The sequence below is a fragment of the Balearica regulorum genome, chromosome 27 (assembly GCF_011004875.1).
Source record: "Balearica regulorum gibbericeps isolate bBalReg1 chromosome 27, bBalReg1.pri, whole genome shotgun sequence".
NCBI lineage: Eukaryota > Metazoa > Chordata > Aves > Gruiformes > Gruidae > Balearica > Balearica regulorum.
In genome coordinates this window covers 1,236,947-1,264,148 of record NC_046210.1, presented here as the reverse complement: position 1 = coordinate 1,264,148, position 27,202 = coordinate 1,236,947, and the positions used below count along the sequence as shown (strand labels likewise).

Below are 27,202 nucleotides of genomic sequence, written 5' to 3'. Positions count from 1 at the left end.
TAAAGAAACAGAAGATGGGAATTGGTGCAGGCAGGCTACAGTTTTGGGCAGCACTTCAGTGTGTGGCTTTTGCTTTGGTGGCTTTCACGTGCTGTAAGCAGCCTCGGAGGGACAAAGCCATATCCCAGTAAGCGGTCCAAGAATGTGAGCCAGGGCTGGCATCCCAGAGCAGGAAATCACGGCAGCTTGGTTAAGCGTTTCTCTTTGGTTTTGCAGGTGCCACGCCGGTCACTTTTGGAATTAGATGAGGATTTGAGGCGAGCTGCAGTGGTAGCAAGGAGGAGAATGGGACTGGTGACTTCTCAGAGTAACAGTAATTTTGTGTCTCTTGGCATCTTAGGTACCACAAGCAATGATAGCTACAGTGTCCATCTCCAGAAGGCACAGGCAAGCAGAATGCCATGGCCCTTCTGAGGAGGAGTGGGAGAGGTTGGTGTTGACTGGTGTGATGGCTTACTGCTGGCACTACTCCTTTATGGGGTTATTTTACACAGATGACGAAGCAGAACTAGGCGACTGCAGGACCATCCCAGTTAGCTGGTGTGGTAGGTGCGTATTTGTTGAGGATGGTTTCAGATCCCTGGCCCTCTGAAAGCTCAGTTGAGGGACTGGGGCCAGGGAGAGTCAGGGAGGAGGGGACAAGGTAGGAAGTTGGGCGGGGGGGGGAGTGGAGGCATTTGAAGTTAGTGTAGGGGAGAGCATCCTGGGCGTGGTGGGATAGAAATAACCATCACCTGGCTCAGCCTCCTTGCTGCATCATGTGAAACCATGCTGGGACACTGGGACACAGCATCTCTAGCAAAATAGAAACCTCCACAACTCATTTTGCTCCCTCTTTTTAATGTGTGTATGTATAATATATTATATATATATATAACCTTGGGATATTGGTAGTTAAGTCACCGGCATAACGATGTCAGTTGGATACAAACAGCTCTAAGATCAAGAGTAAAAATGACATGGTCTGGATTGCCTCTTTAGTCCCCTTTGCTGCAGGCTCTGAAGCAGTGATTGGCTCCGGCACGTGCCTCGCTTCCTGGCTCGGCTGCTGTGGCATCCTGTCCTGCTCCCTTCTCCACAGGGAACAAGGCTGATCCAGAGTGGGATAGGAATGCTACAGCTTGGCATGGCGGTGAAAGGCCGGCACGTGTGGGGAGGCATAGGTGGGTTGGCTGTGCCATGTCGCTGCCGGGTAGACCCGGTGCCGCAGCGAGCTCTCATAGGATGCCGGGTAGTGCCCAGGGCCAGTCGCCAGCGGCCGGCACAGGTCGGAGGGCTGCGTGGAGGCAGCCACCAAAGGGCTGGGGAAAGCGGGGACAATGAAGGGGTTGACAGAGAGGGATGGCACCACTGGCACCCCCTGGGCTTTGAGGTGTTCCAGTGGGTTCCCGAAACTTGCTGGCAAATGCAGCATTGCTCCCTTGTAAATGTCCGGGGCTTGTGGCAGTGTTGTAGCGTAGCCAGGGCTGGCCACCACCGCCTTGGGTTTGGCCAGCCCTTGCTGGCCCCTGGGTGAGCCAGCACCTGTGTCCCTGCTGTCAGCCTCCTTGATGAAGGGGGAGATGGCGCGTAATTTTGCAGAGGGGCCAAAAGCCGCTGCCGCCTCCTCCTGGCCGCGCTTGCCCCTTGGCTCAGCGGAGGCGAAGCCAGCCCTGGGGGGCACCCAGCAGGCTTTGACAGCAGCACAGGCAGCCCCTCGTTGGCTCTCCCCACTCCATGACTGCCTCGCTTTGCTCCGCAGGTCTTGGGGCTGTTCCGGTTCCTCAGATCGTGATGGGAAGGTAGAAGGCGGCTCAAAAAAATCCTTCAAGTTGGAGAAATACCCCCAGAGGGGATGGCAGCTGACAGGCTTCAGCACCTCGCTGCGGTAGGCGTGGAAGCAGCCGGTGAAGACAGTGGGTGCTGGACTCCCCTCCTTGGCCTGTGGGCAGGGCTGGCTGTCTCTCCTGCTGGGGGATGCGCTGGGGATGGGTTCCACCTCACTCCCGACACTCGGAGCTGTATCCTGAGCTCCCAACAGCTCTGGGCTCCTTTCCTTGTGGCCAGCGGCTGGCCGGGGGGGCTCATGGCCTGGGCCAGTGTTGCTTGCTGACTGCCAGCCCTCAGAGCCGTGGCGTCTGTGGCAGTTCAAGGACTCTGCCTTGCTCACCTGGGCCAGCAGCTTCTTTTTGGCCAGCGGAGACATGATGGGGTGGTTGCCTTTGGAGTAGAAGCTGGAGAAAAGGCGCTTATAGGTTTCAGTGTGGGGCCTGCAGAGGCTGGGACACCCCCCCGAGGGGCTCGGGCTTGGGACCGCTGGGCTGGAGCATCCCTCAGCCACCCGGCCCCCCTCTGGGGCATCCCTGGCGTCCTCCATGCTGGCTGCCACCTCCAGCTTCACCTTGTCCGGAGGCATCTGCAACAAAAGGGGATTGGGGGTGTGGGTGCTGGGGTCCCCACTCCCCCTGGCCCCCTCCCCACCTTTGGCTGCCCTTTGCTCTCTTCTTCCCCCACCACCACATCCCTCCTGCCTCTTCTCCAGCCACCTCCATGGGTTCCCCCCCAGGGAGGGACAGACATGGGGGGCTGGCACTGCGGTTCTGGGGCTGCTCCCAAACCGGAGCTGTGCTAGCTGGGCTCTGGGGAGGGGCCGCGCACCTGGTCCCGGCCCTTCTCCTTCCTGGCCCTCTTGCTCTTCTCGCCCGTCTCGGTGCCCTTGGAGACCTTGTACTGCTTGCGGGGCTTGCTGGGGGGCAGAGGCTTGTCATCCTCCCCCTTGAGATGCCGCACGTACGGGAGGACCAGCCTGCGGGGGGGGTGGGGGGGTGGCAGTGAGAACTGGTGCTGGGAGAGGAAACTGAGGCACAGAGCGGCACCCCCCTGGCTCATCCCCTACCTCTCATAGTGCCGCCGGGTGCAGGTGGCAGCGCTGGTGCTGCCAGGGCTGCCCCCCAGCTCATCATAGACGTTCTTCCAGAGCCGTCGCCCCGTCACCTGTGGTGGGAGGGATGGGTTAGCCCCCCACCCTGGCACCTGGGGGACATCCTGGCACTCAGGGGACATCGCTTACCAGCTCGTAGGCTCCCAACTTCTCCACAGCTTTGTAGATCTTCCAGAGATTAACTGGAAATAAAGAGACACTGCGGGTCAGGGGGACATGGCATGCACCGCAGCTGCTGGCAAATTCTGCCCCCCCCCGCCCCAGCCACAATGGGGGACATACTCTGCTTGAAGCCAAGGTGGGGGATCCTCTCGATGGGCGTGTGTCGGTCCTTCATGAACTTGTAGAGGCTGACAAGGAAAGCTTCCTCCTCCTCTTTCTCACCACTGGTTGTTGCTTCTTCCACTGGCTTCTCCAGGTCGGAGCCGTCCTCTGGGACCAGAGTCTCCTGCAGGACACAGGGGTGAGAAGGAGCCTAAGGGGAAACTGAGGCAGAACAGAAGCACCCACCCCCCCCCACCAACCCAGTGATGAGGATGATTCCAACCCGAAGGCGTTTAACGAGCTCTCGGTTTGTTAGCTGACAGCCTGGGCCTCCGGCCAAGTTGGTCAAAGCGCTGGAACCGTGCGAGAACACGAGGAACGGCTTCCAGGAAAACAGACGGGCAGAAATTCATCCTCCACCCCCACCCCCCCCGCTGCCTTTCTCAGCTAAAAATGTTTCTCATTTGTTTGTTCTACATTTTCCGGAGTTATAAAACTTGTTGCTATTTTTGGGCAAAGCAGCTGCTCAACTCCCAAGTACTTTATTTTTATTTTTTTTTTATTCTTCTTCTTTCTATTCTTTTAACTGCTTGTGAGAGACGTGATATTTTAACGGCTGAATTATTTCGAGGCTTTTTTTTTTTTTAAAAATAAAAAGCTGTGGTGTGGGGGAGGGATCCGGTATGACAAAACATCACACCCCCCCCCCTGCGTTGGGATAAAAAAATAATTAGAAAAATTAAAAGTGGGGGGGGGGGGGGGGGTCATTTTTCTCCCCCAAAATGCCTGGTTTTGGGTATTCCCCCCTCCAGTGCTGGGAAATTCACCCTCCTCTTCCTCATCCTCACTTTCACAAGCAGCAAAAGCAATGCTTGCACTCCGAGTGCTTCATCCCCCCCAAAACATGGGGGGGGTTCAGCATCCTCAGACATCTCAGATTCCATGCACCCCCCCACCCCCCAACAAGAAACCCGGGGTGCGGCACTCACCGCCGTTTTGGCAGCGGTGGGGTCTTGGGGCTCCATGAGGGGACACTCGTCGTCTTTGACTTTAGGAGGCGTCCTGCAGCAGGAAACAAAAAAAAGGGGGGGTGGGGGGGGTGTGAGACACCCCAAATTGTTGCTTTCCCCCCTAAAAAGAATTAAAGTGGGATGATTTGGGCCACGGCGTCACCCACCAGGCACCGAAATCGGATGGCGGGCGATGCCGTGGTCTAAAGCCGCTCCCTGGGTGCTCCCCCCCCGCCTTTCAAATTTAGGGCCGGGGCCCCCCCTTGACACCCCAAATCGCCCCCTCCCTCCCCCGTCCAATTTTTTGGGGGAAAAACCTTGAAAATGGGAGGGAAAAGGGTACCAGGCTGGGGAAACTGAGGCACGGCGTGAGGGGGGGACCCCGCACAACCCCCCCCCCCCCCGCCACACACACACGCGCGCGCCGATCCCAGTCCCGCTCACCCGCCGCCGCCGCGCCATGTGACTGCCGGCGGGGCGGAGCCGCCACGCCCCCTCCTCCTATTGGGTGGTGCATCCACGCCCCCTCCTCCTATTGGGTAACCGCGCTGCTCGTCCGTCCCCCCCGCGTTGGGCATGCTGGGAGTTGTAGTTCTGCAGCGGGCGAGCTGCGTGTGGTCGTGCACGGGTGTGCACACGCGTGTGCAAGGGCGCGGGGGAGCGGGTGGAGGCGCGGACACTCGTGCGTGTGCGTGCATGCGTGGGATCAGGTGCTTGGGGCGGGCGTGCACATCGTGCACATGCAACAGCATGCAGACATACGCAGGCGTGTTCACGGGGTTGCGTGTGTGTGCACGCGTGTACGTGTACATGGATGTTCAGATGTGGGCGTGTAGCTCCACGCATGTGTTTGTGGGTTCATGTATTTCAGGGAAGGTGGGTGTATGTGGGGAAGGGTGTGCAGGGCACACACATGTGCCAGGGTGGGCACGCATGTGCAGGCGTGTTTAGGGGGGCATACAAGTGCCAACATGCATGTGCATCTGAGTACAGGTGAGCACACATGACTACCGACATGCATGTTCGTGCGGGTGAGTACGTACATGTGGGCACCCTCATGTGCAGGTGGGCACACGCGTGTGCACGCATACACATGACTACAGGTGAGCACACGCGTGTGGGTACACATCCTTGTGTAGGGGTGTGTACGTGCAAGTGCTGCTGGGCACACACATGTGCCTGTGCCTGTGTGTGCGGGCACACGCATGTGCAGCAGGTACATGCAAAGTACACGTGTGTCCGTGCGCGTGCAGACCCTGGCCGTGATTCCACCGGCTCAGATTTGGTTCCCGGCACTGTGAGCGCGGTGAAGCCGCTGACGTGATTTCCTCCCTTTCTGGTATTGCTACGAAAATGCAGGAAACCGGGGCGGGGGGGGGACACGACACACACCACGACGACAGTGACAGGAGCTTTTGGGGTAAAAAGCGCCTGATTTGGGGCCAAACAACTCAAGCTGGCGTGAACAAGCTGTATCGCACCAAAGCAGGCGGCGGGTGAGCTTTGTGCCAGTAATTTGGGCAGCCGAAGGTGACGGCTGAGCTGTAATTATGTGTTTAAAGCGCTAATAATTAACGGTGCTTTCGCGGCGGGGGCGGCACTTTCCTGGCGCTGTCGAGAAACCGCAACATTGCTCCACGAAAGCCGGGCCGGAGCAGGCTGAGACTGCCCAAACTCATCCCACCCGCCGCTCCACCACCTGCCAACCCCTCAGTGCCCCTTCAGGGCTCATCCATGTGACCCCAATTTTTTGACAGTTTAGGCCCAAATTCCCAGTTAGTGGAGTTCCGGTGTCGCCGGTCGGCCCCGAGCGTGGCAGAGGTTGGAGCGAAGGGCCGAGCGTCACGGCTAGGAATAGCGCGGGAGCGGTGCCAAGCCATTACGGCGGGTGAGTAATGGGTTGAAGTCATCCCTTCCCTGGCCCGCGCCGCCGCCGGGAGTGAAAATAACCCCCTTACATCACCCAACACCAGGCGAAGGGACCCACCGGGTGCTGGGGAGGGCGGTGGGAGACGGGGTTTGGGGTAGGTGGGGATGGGCACAGGTGAGAGTGTCCCCGTGGGGTTGGGGTGGGTCCCCCTTTTTCCGCGGTTTTGGGATTCCCACCCGCCGGATGGTTTCCCGGCCTTGCGTGTGCCGAGTTCGGCCGGTCTCAGCTCAGCAGTGGCAGGATGGGGTGAGGTGGGGTGGCGAGGTGGTGTGACACGTGGACTGTGGATGGGGATAGGACCACCCCCACCCCACTCCCTGGGACCCCCTGGTACTCACCGGCTCAGGAGGCGAAGGCCAGGCAGCTCATCAGCGCGGCCGGAGGAAGAGCTCTGTGGTTTGCTGGTGTTACGGTACCGGGGATGACGGGCTGGGGGGATGAGTCATCCCCCACTCAGGGAAGTGGCGTGTGCGTGTGTGAGTGTGTGTTTGCGTGTGCGATTGACTCTTTCGTTACCGGAACGGCCGGGCTTTTTGGGGCTCTCACCCAGGGGCAGCCCGGCACCGCGCTGAATGACTGCGACGGACTTTCCAGCCCGAGCCCTCCCGGGGCTGGCAATGCTGCCGCCGTGCCACCTGGCCCCCGGAGGCTTGGGGACATGGATGGGTCCTGCTGGCTGGGACACTCATGGGCTTCTGGTCCTGGTCCCGTCGTCCCCCCCCGCCCTGAGGGACCAAGCAGGGACAGAGTCACCAGTGTCCCCCGTGGCCAGGCATCACCCTGCAAGCGGGGACGGAGCCACCGGTGTGCCCGGTACCGGGCATCACCCTGCAAACGGGAACCAAGCCCTCGGCATCGCTCAGGCGCTGGGTACCACTTTCCGAGGACACCGTCCCTTGTCCCCAGCTTGGGCATCACAATCCCGTGGGACCAAAACCGTAAGTGGGGGATGGTTGGGGCCAGACCAGGGGTTGCTGGACACCACCCATGGGTGCTTAAGCCCATAGCATCTGCCCCCACTCCCCCAAGAATCCCCCCCCCTGCTGCTGGCCAGCTTGTGAAAGAGCCCCAAAAAAAAAGAAAGAAATCCCCCGGTGACTCATTTGGGCCAACAGCCAGAGAAAGCAGAAGCAGGGGAAGGTTGGTGGGGGCATCGGGCTCCTGTGTCCCCCCCCGGGGGCTAGAAAAGGGGGTGAAGGAATCAGAGGGTGACATTAACCATTTCGTTCCAGGAATGCACCCACCTTCTCCTTAATAATAACGTGATTTGATGAAAAAGGGCAAATAAACAAAAACAGAAAACCACACTTGGGTTTCTATTCCTGGCTCCGGTTTCCATTCGAGCAGAACTGGGGGGTTCTGAAGCTGGGGGGGATGCTGGGGGTCCCCTGCCTCAGTTTCCCCTTCCTGGCAGCTGTGTGCATGGTCCAGCCTGCCGGGACTTGCCATCGACTCTGCTTGCCCGGCTGGGAATATATCAAATTCCCAGGGCAACCTGAGCACCCCTGGGGTGGGATCTGACACCCGAGGGGCTCCACTCCAACAGGAACTCAAGGGAAAGCTTCTCCCCAGGGCAGGGGGTGGTATTTTTTTAATCCCGTGGAAGAGATGCTGGAGGAAAAGGGAAATTACTGAGACTGAAAGATGTCGCTGGGGTGATAACGGCCATCGGTGCATTGAAAGGTGTCAGGGCTCAGCCGGTGTGCAAAGCCCAGTGCCGGCCTCTGCCAGAAAGGGAAAAGAAGGAGGGAAAGGGAAAGAAGGGAAAGGGGAAGGAGAACGAGGGAAAGGGAAGGAGAAGGAAAAGGAGAGCCAAAAAATGCTGCTGGGTACGGCACCAGATTCGGCAGCACTGGCGGCACCCGCATCCCTTTGGGAAGCAAACAGTGGCGAGAGGGTTTGGTATCTCATGGGGCTTTGGGATTGCGGGAATCACCAGCACCCCCCTCCCGTGGGTTAATGTCACTGGTTAATGCTGGTAGAGAAGCGCAGCTCTCTTCTGAAGCCTGACGCTATGAACTCTGAATATAAAGCCGTAAAATAGCTCCCCGGATTTAATTACCCCATGATTAACCCATGTAATAACCAGGAAAACAGCGTCCTCAGAGAGCCCGTATGAGCTGAGCCCCCCCCAACACTGGGGAGATGCTTCACCCACACCAGCACAGGCATTTATTTTTTAGGAGGTAAAAACCGCCTTGATTTCAGGGAGCAGCCAGAGGTGGATGCTTTTGGGTGCTGCTGCAGCACCCTGGGTGCTGGGGGAGCTTTGGGTGCCTCCCATTGAGAGGAGGCTGCAAAACAAGGTACCAGCGGCACTACAAACATCTTACACCCCAACCCTCCTCCAAAACAACAGCACAGCTGCACACCAGCCTAACCACAAGCATCTTTCCAGGGAGAATTAATTAATGGGGCACTAATAAGGCTTAATGACCTCATCCGGGGCATCCCAACACCTGTGGGACCTATTTAAGCTCAGCCTGCCCAGTGAGCGTGGCTGCTGCTGACCCCAGCCAGGGCTGTGCATGGGGCTGTATAAAACAAACAAACAAACAAACAAACCATGGGGTTGTGCACCTATACAAGCACCTGTGACCGTAAAGGACTGTATATCTGCAGAGGGAGGCCCAGGGACCCCCCTGTATACCCAGACACGTGGCTTTGACAGAGGGGTGGGCAGCACCTTTGGCTTTGGTGAGGGTGTAAGGGGTGTGCCCAGCACCTTTGGGTGAGCACGGACCCTTTCTCCCGTCCCGATCAACACCCAGCGGTGGGATGCGACAGGTGGGGAGCGAAGCATCTCCTTTTCAGCACCTCCATCTCACGGCATATCCTGCGCGATCTGGGGCAGTGCTCAGCCCCTTCCTGCCCGCAGAGGAGGAAGAGCGAGGGCTGCAAAGGCTGCGAAGGTGCTTGGTGGAGGAGCTCGAGCCCAGCCACCCCATTTTTCTCTGCATGGAGGTGGCCCCATGGCTTTTCTCCGACGGCTTTTTGGCTTTTCGGAGAAGAAGAAACCACTGAGGCGGTTTGAGCACGTCAGGCGGGATGTTGACCCCGAGGAGGCCTGGCTGGTGCTGGGCGAGCTGGGCGATGGTGCCTTTGGCAAGGTCTTTAAGGTAGGAAAGCACCCCAAAATGCCACTGGTGCCTCAAGGGTTTTGCAAATTATTTGGTTTTAGTGTTGCCTTGTATTGTGCAGCTTCTGGGGTGCAAGAAGCTAAAAAGCCTCTAAACAGCCCCAAATTTCTAGCAGAGGATGGCGGGGTCCTCGCCTGGTGCTGGCTCAACCTTTGGCACAGGGAAAGCCACCGGCTCATGGAGCTGGCCTGTTTGCCAGTGGGTGTTTGCCACCTTGGAGCGAGGGGGTTGAGACGGGGATGTTTTTCTTTGAAACCACGTTCAGAGCCTGAGCGCCACAGGAAACCCAAATTTGCTGCTTGTCAGACCTGCAGCAGCAGCCGCCTTCCGGGGCCGGTGGCGCATGGCGGTGATGGCCCCAGTCACGCCTGGGCTTGCCCTGGCCAAACCCGGCCTCTCTTCCCTCTCTGGCTTTTTGGGGGCAGCCAAATGCCTCAGCATTGCTTGCAGGGTGGGGTTTTGCTGTATAACCACCAAAAGGTCTTTGAGGTGGGGGGGGTTGCTGAGCCCCCATGTGGCTATATTGCATCTGTGGGAGGATGGAGCTTGCCAGAGAGTTTTGGGATATGATGGGATGCTCCAGGACCCACGTGCAGGGTGGCACGGCTGCACTGAGGGCATCGGGGTTTGGGATCCATCAGGATGCTCTGGACCCACACAGAGGGTTTTGGAATGCAGTGGGTTGCTCTGGACCCACACGCAGGGTGGCATGGCTACACCGGGGCCACCTGCCCATCAGCCCCATGCACAAGGCGGCCATACACCCCTCTCCTTCCTGGCTCTGGTGACAGTGGGGTCCCCATGTCTGTCAGGCATTTGGCTCAGCAGCACTGAAGGATGCGACAAGTCCAAACTTCCCCCTCACCAAAAACTGTGGGGTTGCTCCTTTTGTATCCCCCAAAACCTCTCCTACACACCCACCCCCAGGCGCAGAACAAGGTGACGGGGATGTTGGCGGCCGCCAAGGTGATTGACACCCCGAGCGAGGAGGAGCTGGAGGACTATGTGGTGGAGATTGAGATCTTGGCTTGCTGTGACCACCCCAACATCACCAAGCTGTTGGATGCGCTCTACTGGAATGGGCGGCTCTGGGTGAGCTGCAGAGGGTGCTGGTCCCCCCCCGCCCCGGGCAGGGACCAGGGTCCCACCAGCGTCTTGGGGCTGGGGGACTCAGTCTGGAGGGGACACGTTTGCAGACCAGGGTGGGAAACATCTCCCTGCAGATCCTGGTGGAGTTTTGTCCCGGAGGGGCCGTGGATGCAGCAATTTTGGGTAAATATTTAATTTTTTTTTTTTCCGGCTGTCACGCAGCCATCGGAGGGTTTGGGGTGGAATTGCCGAATTTCACGGCAAGGGAGGGAGTCCTGGGCTTGTGCAGCATCTCCAAGAAGGATGATGGGTTGGGGTGCCTCTTCCTCCGGGTACCTCCCGGCTTTGCGGGAGATGTTGGGGGGGTGCTGGGCAAGAGGCATCGTTAGCAGTGGGGTTTGTTTGCGCTAATGGCAGAGCTGGAGAAAGGGTTGACGGAGGAGCAGATCCGAGCAGCTTGCAAGCAGCTGCTGCTGGCGCTGCAGTACCTGCATGGCTGCAAGATCATCCACAGGGACGTGAAGGCTGGCAATGTCCTGCTCACCCTCGACGGGGACGTCAAGCTGGGTGAGTCCCTGGGGAATTGGGGGGCCAGTAGCGAAGCCCCAGGGATCCTCTCTAACTGCCGCTTTCTGCTCTGCAGCCGATTTTGGTGTCTCAGCCAAAAACTCCAGCACCGTCCAGCGCCGGGTGTCCTTTATCGGCACCCCGTACTGGTAGGTGTGAGGCAGAAATCCCTGGGGATGGTGGGATTTGGGGGTGCAGGTGGGCTGGGGGAGCCCAGGTATCCCACTCCTCCTGCGGATGCTTGCAACTGGCTCCTCGACACCCAGAGCATCTCAAGAAACCAGAGCTTTCCTCTTCCAACCAACACCAGCTCCAGGGTGGGCTTCTCAGCAGCATGAGACTGAGAAAGGAGAGGACACATGGGGTGCTGGTGGGTGCAAGCTCTCTTGGGGTAGCGTTGGAGGAGTTGGGGGTCTAATCTCGCCTCTTCTGCCTGTAGAGTTGTCTCTGGAGGAGATGGCACCTGGGTTTGGTTTCAGGGGAGATACTAGCCCCCAGCCCAAGGCAGGCCAGACCTGTTTCCCTCTCTCTCACATGCAGGATGGCGCCGGAGGTGGTGCAGTGTGAGACGTCCAAGGAGAGCCCCTATGGCTACAAGGCCGACATCTGGTCCCTGGGCATCACGCTGATCGAGATGGCTGAGATGGAGCCACCCCACCATGAGCTGAACCCCCTCCGGGTGCTGCTGAAGATCGCCAAGTCCCAGCCGCCCACCCTGCGTCACCCCAAGAGGTGGTGAGTCCCCGTGCAGAGATGTCACCCCAACGCCGGTGATGGTGGGGGAAGTTGTCCCATGAGGCACCTCCTGCTTGAAGCCATGTCTGGGCAGCTGAGGTGGGCTCTTGGACCATGGGTGATGCTGGTTGTGATTCCTTCAAGCCCAGCTCCAGAGGTGGCATCACAGGTTTCCCATCACACTACCTTTGCCCACAGAAGGTGACACCAGTGGGCAGCACCAGGGTGGGGACCTCCTGCCAAGGTGCTAGCAGAGCCTCAGTGTCCCTGGCATCATCCCAAGCTCTCTGGGGACCACAGTGGGGGTGACAGGGGACTTCTGGCTCTGTGCTCACAGGGACCATCCCACAGGTCTGAAGACTTCAAGGACTTCCTAAGGAAGTCCTTGGAGAAGAGCCCTGAGGCACGGTGGTCAGCCAGCCAGCTCCTGCAGGTGGGTAGCACTCATTGCCACCTGCCTGGGGTGGTAGGACCCATTCTCAGTGCTGTCCCTGCTCACCTCCCTCACTCCCACCCAGCACCCCTTCGTGGCGGGCATCTCCGACAAGCGACCACTCCGGGAGCTGGTGGCCGAAGCCCGGGCTGATGTGCTGGAGGAAGATGATGATGATGAGGAAGGTCTGGTCCCCTTGGTGCGTGAGTAGCGGCTGGCTGGGGTGCAAGATCCCTCCAACACTTTCCACGAGCTTGTTGAGCCTCACTTCTCCCCTGTTGTCCACCCCACAGCCTGGGCAGGAGCATGGAGAGTCCTCCTGCCCCCCAATGCCAGAGGGTCCCCTGGAGCATCAGCCTCTGGACACGGTGGGGAGAGCTGGCAAGGAGCCGGGCATCCTATCTGATGTCTGCATGGTGGCAGAGCCCAGGACGAAGAGAGCATCTGACTTCTTGAAGCAAATGAGGAGGAGGTCCGAGCCCGTGGGCTCCATGAGACTCCCTGCAAAGAGGCCATCTGAGTTTCTGAAACTGATGCGGCGCAGGTCGTTTTTTGGAGGAATGAAGTCCCAAGAAACAGCTAAGGAGGAGCACGGGGCAAAGCCAAGTGGGTTGGAGATGATGGTGCTAGATGGTCCTCAAGGGACATCATCTCCAGCAGAGGCAGGAGGAGAAACTCAAGGGTATCTGGAGAAGGAGACCAGCCATCTGGGGACCCCCTGCAATGCAGCCAAGCTCCCCTTGGGGCCACGGCGGGCAGGAGACCTTGCTGAACTGCAAGAGCTGAAGGCAGAGCAGGCTGGAGCTAAGGTAGAGCCCCGGGAAGAAAGCCAATGTGCCAACACATCACCGGTGGCTGAAACACTCACGGAGGGACAGCCTGCAGCCCAACCAAGCCCCATTTCAGCCCCCAAAAGCAATGTCAAAAAGGGGTCAAGCCGAGACTCGACTTGTAATTCACCAGCCCTGCCTGTACTCACGGATGGGGACTGGTGCAGAGGCTTGGCCACGGGGCAGCTCGTGGCAGCCCTGGACCTGTGGACTGCAGCGACCAAACCCCAGAGCTTCAAGTCACTGCCGGAGCATCAGCACTGGGTTACTCGGTCATTGGTAGACCTGAAGGTTGAGGTTGGCTCCACTGGGGCTGAAGGTGGCCTTGGGAAGGATGGCAATGGAGTAGGGAGGGCACCCATGGGACCTGAGGGTGCTGGAGAGCTGGGGGAGACTGAGCTGGTGGAGGAGAGGGTGCCATGGGGTGAAGAATTGCTGATGCCCAGTGTGAGAGAGGAGGTTGTAGTGCAGTCCGATGTGCTCAAAGGGTGGCAGGAGCCCCCGGCCGGAGAGAGGGGCAGCAGGGAGAGAAACTCGGCTGTGTGTGAGCCCATCCCTGACCCCCTGGACCTGGTTGAGCAGGAGGTGGGGAGGAATGAGGAGGAAGCGACAGACAATGCTGAAACTGGGGTGGAAACTTCTCCCGAGGAAGCCCCAGTGCCAGCAGAAGTGGAAGCAGATGTTGTAAAAGGGTGTTTAACTGGAGATGGTAATTCAGCAGGAGATGCAGCCAGCCTGGGGGAACAGATGCTGGCGGGAGACGAACTGGAGGCAGCCTCTGGAGCATGGGTGGGAGAGAGACCTGCAAGTGAGGAGGCCCAAAATTCAGCTGAGGATTCTTCCTGCATGGAGATCCTGGGGCCTGTTAAAGAAGAAACAGAAGAAAAAGTGGAAAACAGCCTCAGAGACAAACAGCCAAGGGCTGTTCCTGGGAATGGCTGGAAAGGACAAGATGGAAATGATGGAGAGCTTGGAGAAGATGGGGTGCAGGTTGCTCCAGCTCCTGAAAGATCATCAAGGGATGGACCTGGAGAGGAGATGGGTGACTTGGAGGGTCACAGAGCAGTGCCAGAGCCCCAGGAGGCCCTTGGTGGACATCCAAAGGCCACAAAGACTGTGAGCTTTGACACTGCCCTTGTCCACACCTCTTCCCAGGCACAGGCAGTGTGGGAAGCAGGGAAAACACCAGATCCATCCATCACGTCAAAGCAAGGAGAGAAACCATCCTCTCTGGAAAAGCCTGCAGATGTACAAGCTTCAAGCACCCTCCCTGCAGCAGCACAGCCTTTCCCCTCTGCCAGGGAAGCCCAGCAGATGAGGAGCTTGCAGGTAACATGGCCACGTGAAGCTGTCCCCCTTGCATGGGCTCCCATGTTTGGTTTACGTAGTTTTGGGCCATCTGAGCTCAAACCATTGCTCCCAGTCACAGGAACCTGCCTCGCTCCAAAGGATGGTCAAGAAAACCCGGAGGTTTGTGGTGGATGGGGAGGAGGTCAGCGTGACAACCGCCAGGACTGTTGGCAAGGCTGCAGCGAGGGATGAGATGGTGCGCTCAACTCGGTAAGTGATGCTGGTAGCAGAGGACACCACCAGGCATCTTCCACCCATTTCTGGTCAAGGAGGACCAGGGGCAAAGGGGAGAGAGTGTGGGAGGGAGGATGGGTCTGTGGGTGCTTGACCTCCAGCCTTGGAAAACCCACCTGCCTCACTGGCCAGGGTCCACCCAAGCAGGAGAGCACAAGCAAGGCCTTCTCTGCATCCTCAGTGCTGTGCAGTAGGGACACATGAGGAGCCAAAATGTTGCCCAGTCCCATACCTGGTGTGTCCAGCAGCCAGCTTAAGGAAAGAAGAGGGAAAGATCTTCTCCCATAAGCTCTCATGTTACCCAGGGAGAGTTGCAAAGGATGAAAGGGGAGATGGAGGGACAGTGTCATCAGGTGAGCTTGGGAGCATGGCCATCGTGGACCCAATGGGTGTCCCATCTTTCTTTTTTGCTCGATAAAGTCTTCTCCATGATGTTGCACCAGGGCTGAGCTTCTCCCTTCCTTTAGACATCTACAAGTTAGCCATCCTGGGAGAGAGAGAGGTGCCTCCAGGGCCACCTTCGGCCCCCTCTCACTCCGATTCCCCAAACCTTTAGGCGCCAGGAGCTCCGTGAGCTGCGAGTGCTGCAGAAGGAAGAGCAGCGAGCTCAGAGCCAGCTGGAGCAGAAGTTTCACCAGCAACGGGAACAGATGTTTCGTCACATCGAGCAGGAGATGACGGTAAAAGGACCATCGTCTTTTGGTCTATGATATGGTCAGAGAGGGACACGTGCAAGGGGGTGCTGGGCTCCCACTGTGGGAGATGCTAGGGTCTGGAGGGGGTTTGGTTGCTTTGGTGACCACTTCTGGTCCCTGTAGCTCCATTAACCATATCTGCATGGCAGAGCAAGAAGGAGTTTTATGACCGGGAGGTGGAGAGCTTGGAGCGGCGCTACCGGCAGCTGAAGGAGCGCCAGGAGCTTGAGTACACAGTGAGGCTGCGTGATGAGGCCAAGCGCCTTAAGGCACTCCAGGAGAAGGACTGTGTAAGGAGGATGCAAGAGCTGAAGGGCGATGGGAGAGAGGTGAGGGTCTGGGGCAGTGCTGGCTCCCCCAGGTGTGTCACCAGGAGCCTGGGGACCATCTTCCCTGCGTGCTGGGACCAAGCCCCTCTGTTGCTCACTGCAGGAGCAGCGGTTCCTGCAGCAGCAGCAAGAGGAACTCAACACAGCCCTGCAGAGGGTTGTCCAGGATCACAAGAAGAAGATAACGTCCATCGACTGGGAGTGCATCAGCAAGATCCATAGCCTCAGGAGAGGTGCACTGGGCTGGGAGTAGGAGGATGAGATTCTTGGGGAGGGGACCAGAGGGTTTGGCTGGGGGGTTTTTGGAGGTGGTCATGGTGCTGTGGTCTTGCCTGGCAGCCCGTGAGTCGGTGGTGTGGAGCATGGAGCAAGGGCACCTGCAGGAGAAGTACCAGCTCTTCAGGCAGCAGGTGAAAGAGCAGCACGCACTGCAGAGGCAGCAGCTCTGCAAGCGCCATGAGAAGGTGAGGTGGGAACCGCTGGTGATGGTCCTCCAGCCCTGTGGGCTCCCGACCCCTCTCGGCTCACCCTCCGCCCCTTTCCCAGGAGACAGAGAGGATGAACCGCTTCCACCAGCTCTTGCTGGAGGATCTGAGGAGCCAGCAGGTGCAGGAGCGTGCTCAGCTGCTGAAAAGCCAGCGCTGCGATGCCAAAGTCCGCCTGGCCCTCTTCAAGGACAGCCTGAAGATCCAGGAGGCTAATGGGGCCAAGCAGAGGGAGAGGGCCAAGCAGGTACAAGGAACTCTCTGGGGCCAATGAGGTTCCCCAGCACAAAGTATGGGGAAAGTCCCCAAAAAGCTGTAAGCAATGGCTTTTGGGGAAGGGGAGGGTGATGCGGGCTCCTCCCCCCTGCAGTTCGCGCAGCAGGAGGAGAGGCGGCAGCAAGCAGAGGTGCAGCAGCAGCAGGAGCAGCAAGCGCAGCAGTTACAGCGGCTGCAGCAGCAGCAGGCTGAGAGCCTGGCAGAGCTGGAGCAGATGCAGGTACCGCTGCAAAGCTGTCCACCCCGGGGGCTTCCTGCATCCCTGCTACCTCTCCTCGAGCACCTTCCTTCCCATTTCTGTCTCCCAGAGCGAGAAGATGCAGCTCTTGGCAGAGCAGGAGAAGAGGCAGCTGGGACGGCTGGACCAGGAGCACACCATGGAGCTCAGTGAGTGGAAGCAACGGCTGGCTGCCCGTAAGGAGGTGAGTGCTCTCACAGCTGGGGGCATCCCCTCCCCATCTTGGTCCACCTCACAGGATGCGACGGAGGGCTGCTTTCCCCGCCGCAACGCAGGGTACGGGCATGGGATATGGCAGTGTTGCTTCTCTACTCCAGATGCTGGAGGAAGAACTGGAGAACTCGCTGCCGGTGCAGCGGCAAGGTGGACTGCATGGCACCCACAGCAGAAACAGGATCACCCGCTTCTTCCACCTCCCCTCCTGACACTATGCCATGGATTATGGGGGAGTGAGAGGCAGGTGGCTGCCTGGGGACTGGTCCCATGGCTCTTCTGGGAGACAGGACTGAAGGATCTCAAAGGCAACGCAAGAGGTGGCTGCCCTGGGGATGCCAAGCCTGGGGGCCAAGCGGCCGGGCAGGACGTGGTATGGATCCCAAGGGTGGCAGGTGGGGCTGTGTTCGAGCCCGCCCTCACTGTGCTGGAGGGGCTGGGGCGCAGCACATGCGGCCACCTCGAATCACCTCAGAAGCCCCTCGGGGAAGTCTCCCCCACTGGTGTCGAAGCTGTGGATAGAGGGGAGTTGCTGGAGCTTCCTGTGCAGATCTCCCCTCAGCTGAATTGCAACTCAAGGAAATACATCCCTTCCTGACAAAAGTCCCTGTTTGTGGCTATTTTACTTAAAAACTCTTGCCTTGTGCCCCACCAGTGCATCCCGAGTCTCCAACCTCCCCCCTCAGGTCAGCTCTCAGGGAGGGGTGTCCCGTGCCCAGCCTGCTCTCCACTTACCTCATCAGGGCCCTGAGGGCACTAATAAGCCCTAATGGCCTTGACCAGCCTCACCAGGGGCCTTGACCCACAGCCCAGGAGCTCTACTGACGCTCACCTCAAGGATGTCAAGTCACTGCGTAGCTGGGAGCACTCCCTGCCTCGTCACCTCAGACCCAATCCTGACCTGCAGACCAACTTTCTGGCTTGATCTTGGACCTGCTTTGAGCACCATGAAGTTGCCTGGTGATCTCAACTCTTGGTAGAACCTGGCCACCATCTCCACGTTGGTCCTGCTCACATCATTCAGGTACTGAGGGCTGGGTCCTGGATGGTGATGCTCCGGCTGTGCGATCCCCCACGGCTCCTAGGTCCTATTTTGGAGACTCCTCCTTCCCCATCTCAAAGGCCCATCTACAAAGTCTTTAGCAATTTATTATCTTTAAGCTCAGTATAAAAGGTAAATAATTTCAGGGGATGAATAGGACTACAGGAGAAACTGGAGACATGAGTCCACATACTGGGAATTACAGACAGACAGCGGGTGACACAGAGGAGCCTCTTGCTAGCAGGCACTGGCAGTTCACAGTGAGATGGAGAAATTCCGCTACCCAGATCCAGGAAAGAGCTGACAGATTGAAGATGGCAGAAGCCAGGTAGGCTGAGCGGCATCTGTCCGTCTGTACAGGTCCTATGTTTAGGTAGAATATCCTTGATTTAAAAGTCTTCCTGAGGTGCAGAGACCAGTGGGATTTCTCAGCAATGGTGCTGGGAGGAGAAAAATCTGCCACTGATGAGATGGTCCAGAGCGAGCACCGGTGAGCTGGGAAGCTGAGCTCTGTCCTGGGGATCAGCCCCAGTGGCCTGCTCCACACAGGGCTCAGTTGCCTGGTCTCACTAGGACATCGGACAGGTCCTCTGTGCCCTCCAGCTTCAGATTCTGGGGGGAAAAAAAACCAAACGCTAAGCTTGACAAAGACAGACTCTTCCCCTCTGACTCTGAAGGCCTGGCGTAAAAAAAAAAACCCCACAATGAAGGTTCAGAATGACCCCAGCCCCTTCTGTCACCATCAGCACATGCAAGACCTTATTTGATGCCTCTGAACCGGATTTTCCTGCACCTCTTATCCCTGCTCACAGTGGAACAACAGTAATAACAAAGAGTCAGTAAATAAGATTACAATGCCTGTTTCTCCATCTGTACAGTAATTTTAGATTATTCTTCCCATTGGCTACTGCTTCAGAGTCTGAAATGCTCACAAAGCTGAGCAACAAAGTGCTCACTCCTCTGCTACCAGACCCAAGGACAAGGAAGGACAGACAGCAGTTAGGCTGGAAATGCTGCGAGTGCTTAACCACAGGCTGTTGTTCAGCAAAAAATCAGCCTAGTTTTTGTTCCCTTTAAGCTCCTGCCATGTCTCCTGTGTACATGCTGCACTTACCTTCTCATTTGCCAAATGCAAGAGGCAGGCAAAGGCTAAGGGGACAGACAGATTGTTAGCCATGGCAGAAGGCAGCCTACAAAAAAGAAAAAAAGAGAGAAGGGAGAAGGTCAGGATGGCCAGAGCACACTGAAACCCGACAGCCGGAGTGTGCCTGCAAGGACCAGGTTGCCAAAGATTAACTCCTCCCCAGGGATTTGCTTTTTTCCACCTTTCCACTCCCACTAGCGAAGAATTTGCCAAGCTGAATGCAACCCGTAGCTCCCCCAGGCAAACCCAGAGAGCGAGAGAAAAGACATTTTTCCCCATCAGGGTTCAGTCAGTAAGTTGTGACAGACGCAGTGGGGTCAGCATTTGCCCAAGCTCAGCTGCAGTCTGTCCCCCACCTTCAGCCCAGCCTTTTTTAGGGCCCCTCTACCTGTGAAGCAGTTCCTTTGTGATGTTGCTGAAGACCTTCTCGCCTGCTACCACTGATGTGTTGTTCTCTTCCTCTGCATCTTCCATCTATTTAGTAAAAAGACAGACAGAGACAGACTTTGCTCCCCAGCACTCAGCCTTGTGTTCAAAGAAAAACCCCTGTAAGTTACGCTCCATCTGTCCTTATCAACCATCCCATGGGAGGAAGACTACTAGAAAGGAATTGCTGTTAAACCTGCCCAAGACTGTGTCTGCAGGAGTTAAGCACAGTTACCCGCATGGCATTCTCTTATCCTTGGGCCCATCGAGGTATCTGACTCCCCCAGCACTCACCTCTGCCACTGTTTCTTTCTTCTGTCCATTAGTCAAGAGGTCCCACATGTTTTTCTTCAAACTCTTCATGTCCATTTTCTTGGCTGTCTTTGCATACTGGATTGCTATCTTATTGACCTGAGAAAAAGGAGTTGAGTGTTAGCTAAGAGCAACTGAGCAGCAGCACTATCCTCAATCAGGACCACAGGAACAATCCAAACATGGTTCTCCTTGGGAACAACGGTGAATGCTATCTTACTACTAAAACTTTGATTATTTTTTTTTATTTTTTTTAATTCCCTTTAACTTAATGTCCTTGTGGGAATTAATCTGGGAATAAAATGTCCAGTAGCAAACCCAGGAAATCCTGCACTAGAGAAAGTGCTGTCTCAGCACTTCTGACCACTCGAGGCATCAAGAGGCTTTGCTCCAGACCTGCCCAGTGAGCAGTTCACAGCTTGGTGACAATACAAGTCCTTACCTTCTGGGGCTCAGCAATGAGGTTCAGCTCTCCGTACGTTGTGATATCAACATCGCCAACAACCCTGTTGGGCTCAGTGTCTTGACCCTCAGGGTGGACAGTAAGGTTGAACTCCCCCGTCTGACCCATGAATTGAACGGGGTCATCATCATCATCACTGTCTGCAGCCTGACCAAGAAGAGATACAGCAGTGAGGCCACCCAGAGACATCTTTGAGGAGCCAGAGAAGTCCTGCACTGACATAACAAGAGCACCCACTTCTCAGGAGGGTGGCGATACCTGCCCACCTTCCCCATGGAACACATTCTTGTTCAGCCTCTCCCCAGGGTGTTTAGGCTGGGCTAAGGCTAAACCTAAGGGAGACCTAGAGCGCAGAATATCAAAAGGCTGTTCTACACGGAAAGATAACAGAGATAAGGGCTCTCCTGCCAGTCCTAAGCACACTCAGGAGGCAGCACTGGCCTGGCAGAAAGCCTAAGCTTTATAAGAAATCGACTTCAACAGGAGCTCCAAACAGCTGGGAGCAAACCTCACTGTGAAGAGATGACCACAGAGGTGAGTGATGGCACTGAGTGAGCAAACTGACTGGCAAACACCAAAGGCAGAAGGTTTAGTTGATGTTGTTAGAGTGAGGGGACAGGGGTGCATACAGACACTTCTGTAGCTTTGTCATAATCTGCAGTGCCAATTCTTTTTCCCTAGTAATTAATTCTGGACACAGATTCTCCCTAAATTATTCCCATTGCATATCAAATCTAGGCAGTGGAAAGAAATCTTCTTGTTCCAGTTACCTGCAATGCAGGGCAGAAATTGGAGGTGTCGTTGGGGTTGTTGTAATCGTACTCGCCAATCTCGTCTTCGTTATCCAACAAATTGTCTGACTCAGATGTCCTGCAGAGCTACAGAGACAAGACCAAAGGTCAGGAAAGGGAAAAACTCTAAATACTTCCCCAAGCAATGTCTGCACCTTGTTCCTTCATCACCTCCCCTTTTCCGAGCCTGCTGGCTCTCCCTCCTCCTTGCACACCAGCTCTCTAGCGAGCCCCTTGTAAAGTGCAACAGCTAAGCACAGCCGCTTCGGCATCCAGGTGAGTTCAGTGAGAGACGTGCTGGCCCATCTCCAGCCCTGAGGAACATCCTGAAGCACTTCAAGCATTTGGTTTTGGGCATGGAATCATTGCCAACAGGCTTTTGGAGAAGATCCTTACCTTAACAGCTGGTTTGAGGAACAGTTGGAGAATGGTGTTAGGGTCATAGTTGAAGTCTGTGGGAAGCGTGGTGCTCTTCACATTCTGGCTTTCTAGAATGGATTTGGCTAGAGTTACAGATGCCTGGGGAAGGTAATAGATGCCATTATCCATGAGCTATCCACTACTTGGAAGATTAATGCACAAATAAGTGCTTTGAACACGTTTTTGTCTGAAAGGGAGCAAGTTCAGAGATGCCTCAAAAGAGGAGTTCCACACTGGTCCAGTCAGTGCACCCAGTGCGTGAGATGAGCTGGTTGCAGATGACAGTTCCAAGCCATAGTGATATGGCAAAGGAGGTTGCAGAGGGGCAGAAACTCAGCACGTACCTTGGTCTTACGGAAATGTGCCTCAAAGTCAATATCCTCATCAAAATTAATTTCAAATGCTTTCTTTGCACTCCTTTTCTTGGTCTCTTTTTCGGAGTCAGAATCTACTGCAGAAAGCAGGGAAAGGATCAGTGCTCGGTGACAGAGCGAGGACAAGAAGATCACTCCTAACTTGAGCATCTGCTCCACATGGAAAGGTCACCTCCAAGGACTTTTGCCTTTGTTACAGTAAAGCAATAGGTGTGGTTCTCAGCTTTGTGTTTTAAAGGGATCAGTATCTTTTTATAGAAGCAGAAAGTGTAATTTACTCTTCAGTTTTTATGCAGAAGGTGGGAAACAACAGCAGGAGCTGTATTAGTTCTGGTATCTCCTATTGCTGCAGTGAGAGACACCCCCTCAACTTTGAGCATCGTTAACAAACCCAAACAATAGAGAATACGTTAGACACCAACGGATCCACGTGAGACTGAGAGCCTTCCTGGCAGTCAGTATTGCTTCCCAGCTGGCTAGAAAAGAGCCATGCAGGCTTGTCCCTTTCTTTACTGTCCCCACTTTACGACACAGAGGCCACCCATCTCCAAAGGTAAGCCAGACCTGGCAGTAGCCACATCTGTAGTGTATGAGCCACCGTCTCTAAATACATACGTTTGTGTCGAGGTTTGAAACGCCAGTGCTCTGGGCCGGCCCACATTGACAGAGTTTGGGGACTGAAGTAGGAATATTCCCCCGGTTTCATGGAGAGATGAAGGCACATGGTCCCGATGTCTCCATCTCCAAAAGGAACCACATCAATTCTGGAAAGAGCACACAGGACGCTCAGTGAAATCATTCCTTTGGCTCGCACTGGGCCTGAGTGTGCATTTAATATCCAGATCAGCTCTGTACAGACATCGCTCGCTTTGTCCTGCATGTGTGCAGGGCTCCTGTTCTTTAATCAGTGAACGGTACTGGGGTGTTGCGCTGTCTGGAGGCTGTAAAGCTGCTGCAGAAACAGAGGTGGATTTGGCAAAGGGCAGGCTGGAAATCAGGCAGCAGAGCAAGCGGACAAGCAATCACTCTGGGGAAATGTGACCATACAGAAAGGTCGTCTTGGAGGGTAGAGATACTACTGTAAAGCATTCCTGGACATACCCGAAACTGGAGCAGAAAGCAAGTTATAGCCAGACAGGAAACATGTACACAGTAAATTAAAGGTTTCCCAGAGAGCTGTCAGAAGTTGTCGCTTGCTATCAAAGCACATTTAGAGAGTTTTCAGTGACTACTTACCTCTTGCTCTGGCGGACTGTTCCAAAGGAGTTGAGGTTTTCTGTGAATTCCCCAATCTTGTCTGCCTCTCTACTCCTGGGGGAATCAGAATTGAAGTTGTCATCTGGCACGGTAGGAACACAGTCTTCCACATCGCTGTCTATCTCCGCATTGATATCAAACACTTGGTCGCTCTTCTTAAATTTATCCAACAGGGCTGACACTGACTGTAGGAGGAGAAGGTGCTCAGGAAAAAAATTGCAGGATATCAGTGTTCCTGCAGTGCAACATTCCCGCTGCCCTGTGTATCTCACAGATCGCAGAGATTACAGCTCAAGTATCCCACCTGGCACAGAGCTAACAAACATACCTCATCATGGGATTCAGCATCCCACTTTGTAAACTGGAAACCAGCCAGCGAAGAGCAGATGGGGCGTTTTTCAATGCACTGTGCCAGAAGGACTAGAGACAAGGAGAGCAAGGGGGAGAGATTAGATATAGGATGAAAAAAACCAGCACCTAAAGCAAGTACCAGGCATTAAATCATGCTCAAAGCCACGTATGTAGGCAGCCCTTCTTGCACGTAGGGCAGCGCAGGGCCCACTGAAAAAGCAGTCGGGCTCATTTCTCAGCAGAAAGAAAGAGTTCAATTGCTACCCTAACTCGAGGGTGGGCATAACACTGGGAATCTGATCAGAGCAGCAGGGTTTGGTAGTGTGTACAGGCTCAAAACACTCTAAGAAGGTCAGTCCTTAAGCTGGAGAACACTCATTTCAACTGCTGCACAGTTCAGACCACATATACGTGCGGTGTGACAGACCTGCCAGAGGTTAAGCTACACGTAGTGATCTAAAAACCTGCAAAGATCCTGTTTTTCCAGCAACTGGTCTCAACTTGAGCAGAATCAGAGCAACAGCACCACAGGGTAGCCAAGCAGTGAACAAAAGCACTCAAGCTGGCTGAGACAAAAATGAACACGCTTGGGAGATGAAAAGGATCGAAAGGTCTGCATGGGTCCCTTTTCTTAGCAGTTACCGGCACTCACACTTTAAATCCGTCACTTTTACAGGATCAGAGTTTGGTAGCGTGAGCGTCTCTGAAGAAGGGAGAGGCACGATCTTTGAATCAAAGAGGAGCTCGCTGTGGCAGCTTTGGGTATGCAGCCCGATGAGGAAAATACCAGCTGTGCTGCATTCATCAAAAGATGCGGCTGTTTTCTGGAACATTGGATCAACCTACAGGTACAGAATGAAGCAAAGAATCAAGGAGTGGAGTAGATGGAGGGGGTGAAGCAGGTCTCTGCAGGAGATTTTTAAGCACAGATCTGAAGGGAGAATGGCCCACGCATCTTTTCCAGCAAGGAGAGAGCTCTCACAGCTGCCTCACACAGGAGGAATATACATGACTAGGAACAATCTTGCTATAATAGCAGAATTCACAGACGTGCGTGTCAACGTTAGAGCCCGAGAGAGGAATGCACAATAAGGAAAACAATAGAAACGAGAAAGATGAGGCGACATCTCCTTTCCTCTGCCAGAACACAGCTGCTACAGCAGCCTCCCTTCACCCACCTCACATCTGCGATTAGCCTCCGACACATTGATGTTATTCAAGTTCTGCTCGATGGTTTTGAATGAGTGCTTTTTCTTTGTCTGAACTCTCTTGACAGACTCAGGAGCTGGACTGTCTTCTAAAAGGAAAGGAACAACAAGTTACACTTAGAAAACTTGCTAAAAATACCCTACAGAGAGATAGAACAACTTTTACTTCAGTTTGTACGACTGGTATCTATTAGCATGAAACACCAATGTTTCATTGGCTGGATGCTGCATTTCTTTTTATCAACTCTATTTTATCTTAACCGCAGATTTTTATTTCAAAGCAAAGGACAGCAAAGACTGAGGCACTTCATTCTTAACCTTTGGTGTGCATTCAAATCTGACAGGCTAAATCCTTGAATACAGGATTGAGCAACAGATTCAGGTTCTCATCTCCACCCTCCCTGCTCGAACACCCAGGCAAACTAATTTAGGATTTCCCACCCCTTGAGAAATGAAGTTAGCAGCACTCTCCTAGATGTACAAAGTGCTTCGAAATTCAGGGGTGCTATGGAAGTACACTGACATATCTCTTAACGCACAGGTGGAATAGTAACGGCTTAACAGAAAACAAACGAATGGCACACCTCCTTCTGGGGTGTCCATGTTTTTTGTAGGTGCCGAGTCCTTGCCCAGGCCTCCAAGAACTTTGTAGGTATCTGCATGGACTGCATCCACGCGCACGGCGTAAATCTTCGCGCTTGCATCAAGCGTGCCAGCTGCTATCTGACAGAAGGAACAAAATATGCTATTTTTAAATAGAAAGGAAAAAGTCTCATCTAGAAGATGCAAACGCAGAAGACAAACTGCAGACCTGAATTTCTCAATGCTCTGTATTACAAACAAAATTTTGAACAACTGGAAAAGGATTTATTCTGAAACCTACTGAGACGTAAGTGCACAGCAGGGGTCAAGATGTGTCTTCCCAGGCAGAGCCTTATCAGGTATTGTGGAAGGGATCACACAGAATACTTAAAAAGTTGCCAAGATTAAGCAATGGGGAGAAGCAGAAAGGTGCAGACTTGCATCTGCCAAGAGACCTCTCTCCTCCACCTCTCCTTCACGCTTTCTTTTGGGTCAGCCTCTTGGTATAATTCTATTTTCCCAAATTATGAAGTCAAAGGAAGTGCAGGAGATGTCTTTTCAATCACAGATAAAGTGATTGAAGGCCAGAAGATGAAGAACCACCCACTGAAAACCCGTGCACTGTTTCCTGTCCCTTCCTCAGTAAGACAGCTAGGTCAGGGGTTCCTTGAGACCACGTTCATTTGTTCATTCATCCAAGAATTCAGTTCTCCCTCCTAGAATCAGTGAACTGTTACAGTCAGAACATCTTTGCCCTGGCAAGTTCTTATTCTGATCCATCTCAGATCAAAATTAGTCCAGGAATTAGACACACTAACTTCCTGTCTTTCCAGCCTTGTTTTCTAACTGGTTGCAACACTCAGTATTTACCTCAGAAGTCTCACAAGTCTTACTTTTAAAAAAGATCTCCTTTTGAAGGACCATAACTGAAAGAATCCAGCCTTTAATTTCTGTGGTACAAAAGGATTCAACACTGTAAGCTTCTGTGAAAAGTGACTGTGCTGCCTCTACCAGGTATTTTTAGTGCAAGTAACCACTTCAATTACCTTAGCATTATTGAGGCTTGTTATTGACTAAACCTTAGGTTAAATACCAGTCGGAAACAAAGCAACACCGTGACCAGGCAGTGATTCCTCTCACCTTGAAGTTGGTCAGTTCAGAGTCCTTCTGTTTCAGGATCTCGGTCATATAGTCTATCAGGTGTAATCCAAAGGCGTTCTTCGTGGTGATTTTCTGAAACAAAGCACAGCTCAGAACTGATCCCCTGGCAAATAACACCTGTCAAAACTGTCTGAACCCTCATCCCACGGGGTTATTTACAGCAGGACGAAGGAGATACAGTCCATACTTTGTTACTGCTGGGAAGGCAGCAACAGAAGCCCAGCTCTGGCCACGTCTTGGATCAGGGATGTGGCTCAGAGGCCTTGGAAGAATAACCGTGTAGCCAAGGCTCAAGGAGTTTAAAATCCCTCCCGGCCTTGCAACCACTGCCAGACAGAGGTGGTGTGCGAGGGGCCGGGTCCAGGAGCCCTCCCCGAGGTGGCTGACTCACGTTCTCTGTGGAGAGCTTGATGCAGGTGCTGTAGTGATCCGAGATCTGAGCGTTGGTCCACTGCGGGGGGGCCGGTAGCCATGTCTCCGCCTGCCTGGGAGAGACACGGTGCTTTGGGGACCCTCCACCTCCGCATACCCCCCTCCCTCCCCCCCAACTCCCCACACCGGGCCCGGCCGTACCTGGGGGCGGGTGAAGCGAGGCCCAGCGGCGAGTCGGTGCTGCTGAGCTGGAGATCGGTGACTCTCGAGCGCCGGCGTTGCCGTCTCTCCTGTTCATCGTCGTTACCGAGGCACTCGGCCAGCACAGGGGTGCCGGTGCTACCGAGGGCCCTCGGGGCGGGGGAGGCGGCCGGAGCCCGGCGGGGTGTCGGGTCGCTCATGCTCGCGATGGGGCCGGACCGGCCCTCGCCGCCTCAGGCCCACCGCCACTACCGCCCCGCCCAATCCTCACCTACGGGCCAATCGGCTCACGGCCGGTCCGGTCCACGACCAATCACAAGCGCGGCTCTCCCCCCCCTCCCTCCGCTCTATAGGGTTTGA

General features: G+C 55.1%; 4 protein-coding genes across 7 annotated transcripts in view; 1 reads left to right on the top strand and 3 right to left on the bottom strand.

Annotated features, from left to right (window-relative positions):
• VDAC3 (voltage dependent anion channel 3) overlaps positions 1–27,202 on the bottom strand; it is a 107,797-nt gene that overhangs the window by 52,578 nt on the left and 28,017 nt on the right. The window contains exon 1 of one of the 2 annotated variants that reach the window (XM_075736807.1): positions 11,623–11,626. The exons of the other annotated variant lie outside the window; for it this stretch is intronic. The gene's annotated coding sequence lies outside the window, so the exon portion shown is untranslated. Of the gene's footprint in view, positions 1–11,622; positions 11,627–27,202 lie in introns of those variants that run through there. 2 annotated transcript variants of the gene reach the window in all.
• ARID5A (AT-rich interaction domain 5A) lies at positions 824–6,601 on the bottom strand. Of its 2 annotated transcripts, XM_075736795.1 has the most exons (7): positions 6,463–6,601; positions 4,174–4,246; positions 3,203–3,368; positions 3,050–3,102; positions 2,876–2,973; positions 2,638–2,785; positions 824–2,395 (listed from the first exon to the last, which is right to left on the bottom strand). In XM_075736795.1, the coding sequence occupies exons 2-7, from the start codon at positions 4,207–4,209 to the stop codon at positions 1,115–1,117; spliced, it is 1,782 nt and encodes a 593-aa protein (XP_075592910.1). In that variant the 5' UTR covers positions 4,210–4,246; positions 6,463–6,601; the 3' UTR covers positions 824–1,114. The 2 variants fall into 2 exon arrangements, with proteins under 2 accessions (XP_075592910.1, XP_075592911.1); XM_075736796.1 differs by lacking the exons at positions 2,638–2,785; positions 2,876–2,973.
• On the top strand, positions 9,028–17,316 carry LOC104641977 (STE20-like serine/threonine-protein kinase). Its single transcript, XM_075736774.1, has 18 exons — positions 9,028–9,243; positions 10,192–10,356; positions 10,488–10,536; positions 10,771–10,920; positions 10,997–11,069; positions 11,461–11,655; positions 12,007–12,088; positions 12,174–12,287; positions 12,382–14,247; positions 14,342–14,478; positions 15,059–15,182; positions 15,347–15,526; positions 15,630–15,759; positions 15,866–15,990; positions 16,073–16,258; positions 16,382–16,507; positions 16,596–16,709; positions 16,843–17,316. The coding sequence occupies exons 1-18, from the start codon at positions 9,097–9,099 to the stop codon at positions 16,948–16,950; spliced, it is 4,071 nt and encodes a 1,356-aa protein (XP_075592889.1). The 5' UTR covers positions 9,028–9,096; the 3' UTR covers positions 16,951–17,316.
• Positions 17,872–27,111, bottom strand: NCAPH (non-SMC condensin I complex subunit H). 2 transcript variants are annotated; one of them, XM_075736793.1, is made up of 17 exons: positions 26,843–27,111; positions 26,661–26,754; positions 26,249–26,341; positions 25,111–25,249; positions 24,497–24,615; positions 23,971–24,160; positions 23,296–23,387; positions 22,947–23,152; positions 22,326–22,474; positions 21,681–21,787; positions 21,313–21,435; positions 20,896–21,003; positions 20,105–20,272; positions 19,645–19,761; positions 19,313–19,398; positions 18,895–18,970; positions 17,872–18,392 (listed from the first exon to the last, which is right to left on the bottom strand). In XM_075736793.1, the coding sequence occupies exons 1-17, from the start codon at positions 27,040–27,042 to the stop codon at positions 18,333–18,335; spliced, it is 2,127 nt and encodes a 708-aa protein (XP_075592908.1). In that variant the 5' UTR covers positions 27,043–27,111; the 3' UTR covers positions 17,872–18,332. The 2 variants fall into 2 exon arrangements, with proteins under 2 accessions (XP_075592908.1, XP_075592909.1); XM_075736794.1 differs by having other exon boundaries at positions 24,497–24,612.

Excerpts from the sequence above, each read along its gene's own strand:
- NCAPH (XM_075736793.1), bottom strand. The coding sequence starts at position 27,042 with ATGAGCGACCCGACACCCCGCCGGGCTCCGGCCGCCTCCCCCGCCCCG. Across the intron at positions 23,153-23,295 it reads ATGCTGAATCCCATGATGAG|TCAGTGTCAGCCCTGTTGGA; the intron begins GTATGTTTGTTA and ends CTCCTCCTACAG. Across the intron at positions 20,273-20,895 it reads ATTTCTGCCCTGCATTGCAG|GCTGCAGACAGTGATGATGA; the intron begins GTAACTGGAACA and ends CTTCTTGGTCAG.
- LOC104641977 (XM_075736774.1), top strand. The coding sequence starts at position 9,097 with ATGGCTTTTCTCCGACGGCTTTTTGGCTTTTCGGAGAAGAAGAAACCA. Across the intron at positions 10,921-10,996 it reads CGACGGGGACGTCAAGCTGG|CCGATTTTGGTGTCTCAGCC; the intron begins GTGAGTCCCTGG and ends TCTGCTCTGCAG. Across the intron at positions 16,508-16,595 it reads CAGAGCTGGAGCAGATGCAG|AGCGAGAAGATGCAGCTCTT; the intron begins GTACCGCTGCAA and ends TCTGTCTCCCAG.
- ARID5A (XM_075736795.1), bottom strand. The coding sequence starts at position 4,209 with ATGGAGCCCCAAGACCCCACCGCTGCCAAAACGGCG. Across the intron at positions 2,786-2,875 it reads ACCCGGCGGCACTATGAGAG|GCTGGTCCTCCCGTACGTGC; the intron begins GTAGGGGATGAG and ends CCCCCCCCGCAG. Across the intron at positions 2,396-2,637 it reads AGGAGAAGGGCCGGGACCAG|ATGCCTCCGGACAAGGTGAA; the intron begins GTGCGCGGCCCC and ends CTTTTGTTGCAG.